Raw genomic sequence first — 1,796 nt, forward strand, 5'->3', positions numbered from 1 at the left:
AAAAAAACTCATCAATTCAATGGAGGATTAGATTTTTAAAAAGACAAAAGATATAAAATGATACAATTTTAAAACTTTAAGGCGTAATGTGAGAAAATTACAAGTACTTCATGATAATCTTCTTAAGTTTAAAGGTGTAAAATGTAATTAACCCTTATTACTATTATTATATCAAATTAAATTGGATGAGGAGAAATAATTTGAGCAGACTTTTGCGGTGGGATAAAGAATTCCATAAATATTCATGTGATAGCTCTTCCTATATAAGCAATCATACTAAATGATTTTTCTTGCTATTCACCAACTCTTAGCCTCTTCCTCTTCTTCCTCCTCCTATTTGATCAACATGCTCCAAAATCCTTCACTTAAACTACTGCTGGTACTCTTATTGGTTTTCTCGTATGATCGATCTTTATCTGCGGTTCCTGCAACCAGTAAGGCTCAAGAATTTCTCATTTTCTTTCCTTTCACTTTTTAAATATTTTCTTTGGTCATTTGGATTCAGTAGAAGGGTCTAAAGCTGATGCAACATGATATACATATATGCAGTCTATCTGTATACAAAAGTTTATTTGTGCAAAAATATCGGTTTATTTCATTATTTTTTCTTATATAAAAGAAGTGGATTAATAGTTCGTTATTATGCCTGTTTTGTAGGGAGCCTCAGGTCAGAGGAGAAAGACTTGTCGGTCCAAGAATCTCTGGTTCAGCTCTCTATCTCTTCCGCTTTCGCCTTCTCATTCATTCTTTTCTTCTTGTTCTTTCCTTTAAGTAGTGAAATATTGTACCAATGATAATTATTTTAGAGCGTTGTTACTATCACTCTAAAACGTTATCGTGTATTCGTAAAGCGGTAAGGCATTTTTAATGAAAATGCCATTGCGCACTTCTTCAAGGTGAAAAGAAGTATGAAGCAGTGCATGATGACTTTTTCAAAGTATTAATAACAATTCTCTTATTTTACCCGCTTCATTCTGCAATATATAGAGATTCGTACATAAATTTATGTATGTGTTAATTATTTGCAATTTATCCCACAATAATGCTTTCTTAATTTATTCTTTCTGGTAGGGTCTAGTAGATGTGGGGAGAGGAGACGAGTTGTTTGATGCGGGCGAGGGAGAGAGTTTTATTGAAGGAAGGATGGCTATAGAAAGTGAAGACTATCCAGGAACAGGAGCAAACAACCATCATGACCCAAGAACCCCTGGAAAAGCTTAAAGATCCTGTTCCCTCTCAGGCTTTAGTTTTAGTATGTTTCCATATGTGTGTGTAAACTTTACAGTCACGATCCATATAGATTCTGGACGAACTTTTATTTGTGTTTTTGTCAAATATTCGTATGAAACTGCATGGAACTTTAGATGTATTAAACTTAAAACTTTTTTATCTTATTAAATGATGTGGGAAATTCGAACTTGAGACATTTTCAATTTGAAAGAGAATTTGCCTTTCTGATATGCTCTTCCAATTCTACGAGTGAGTTTACAACACCTAATTTTTATCAACAACGGAATCTAGTAACAGCAGGTGGGAATTTGATCCTTGTTTTATTTATAGTTGGATGTGGATAAGTATGAGATTGGTAGAGGGTGATTATCCTGCCGATGATTTCACTAAAAGCGTTTTCAACCATTTTAAAAGCACTTCTAAACTAGCCCATAGACTTCAAATCTTCATTTTAGAACTGGTGAAGTCCTCTTCTGAGTCAAATGCCGAGATAGAATGTTATGAGGATGGAAGTCCAGCTTTGATTACTTGACGCCCGTGTCTGCGAATACTATAAACAGAGAACT

At 34.1% G+C, this 1,796-nt stretch overlaps 1 protein-coding gene across 1 annotated transcript; it reads left to right on the top strand.

Moving 5' to 3' along the window:
* Positions 1-260: 260 nt before the first annotated feature.
* LOC103944347 lies at positions 261-1,458 on the top strand. Its single transcript, XM_009354786.3, has 3 exons — positions 261-434; positions 658-704; positions 1,072-1,458. Exons 1-3 carry the CDS (start codon positions 281-283, stop codon positions 1,219-1,221), a joined length of 351 nt encoding a protein of 116 aa, XP_009353061.2. The 5' UTR covers positions 261-280; the 3' UTR covers positions 1,222-1,458.
* The last annotated feature ends 338 nt before the right edge of the window (positions 1,459-1,796 follow it).

This window comes from the organism of the source record quoted next, unplaced genomic scaffold (genome assembly GCF_019419815.1).
Source record: "Pyrus x bretschneideri cultivar Hongxiangsu unplaced genomic scaffold, Pyrus_bretschneideri_v1 Contig9, whole genome shotgun sequence".
Lineage (NCBI taxonomy): Eukaryota > Viridiplantae > Streptophyta > Magnoliopsida > Rosales > Rosaceae > Pyrus > Pyrus x bretschneideri.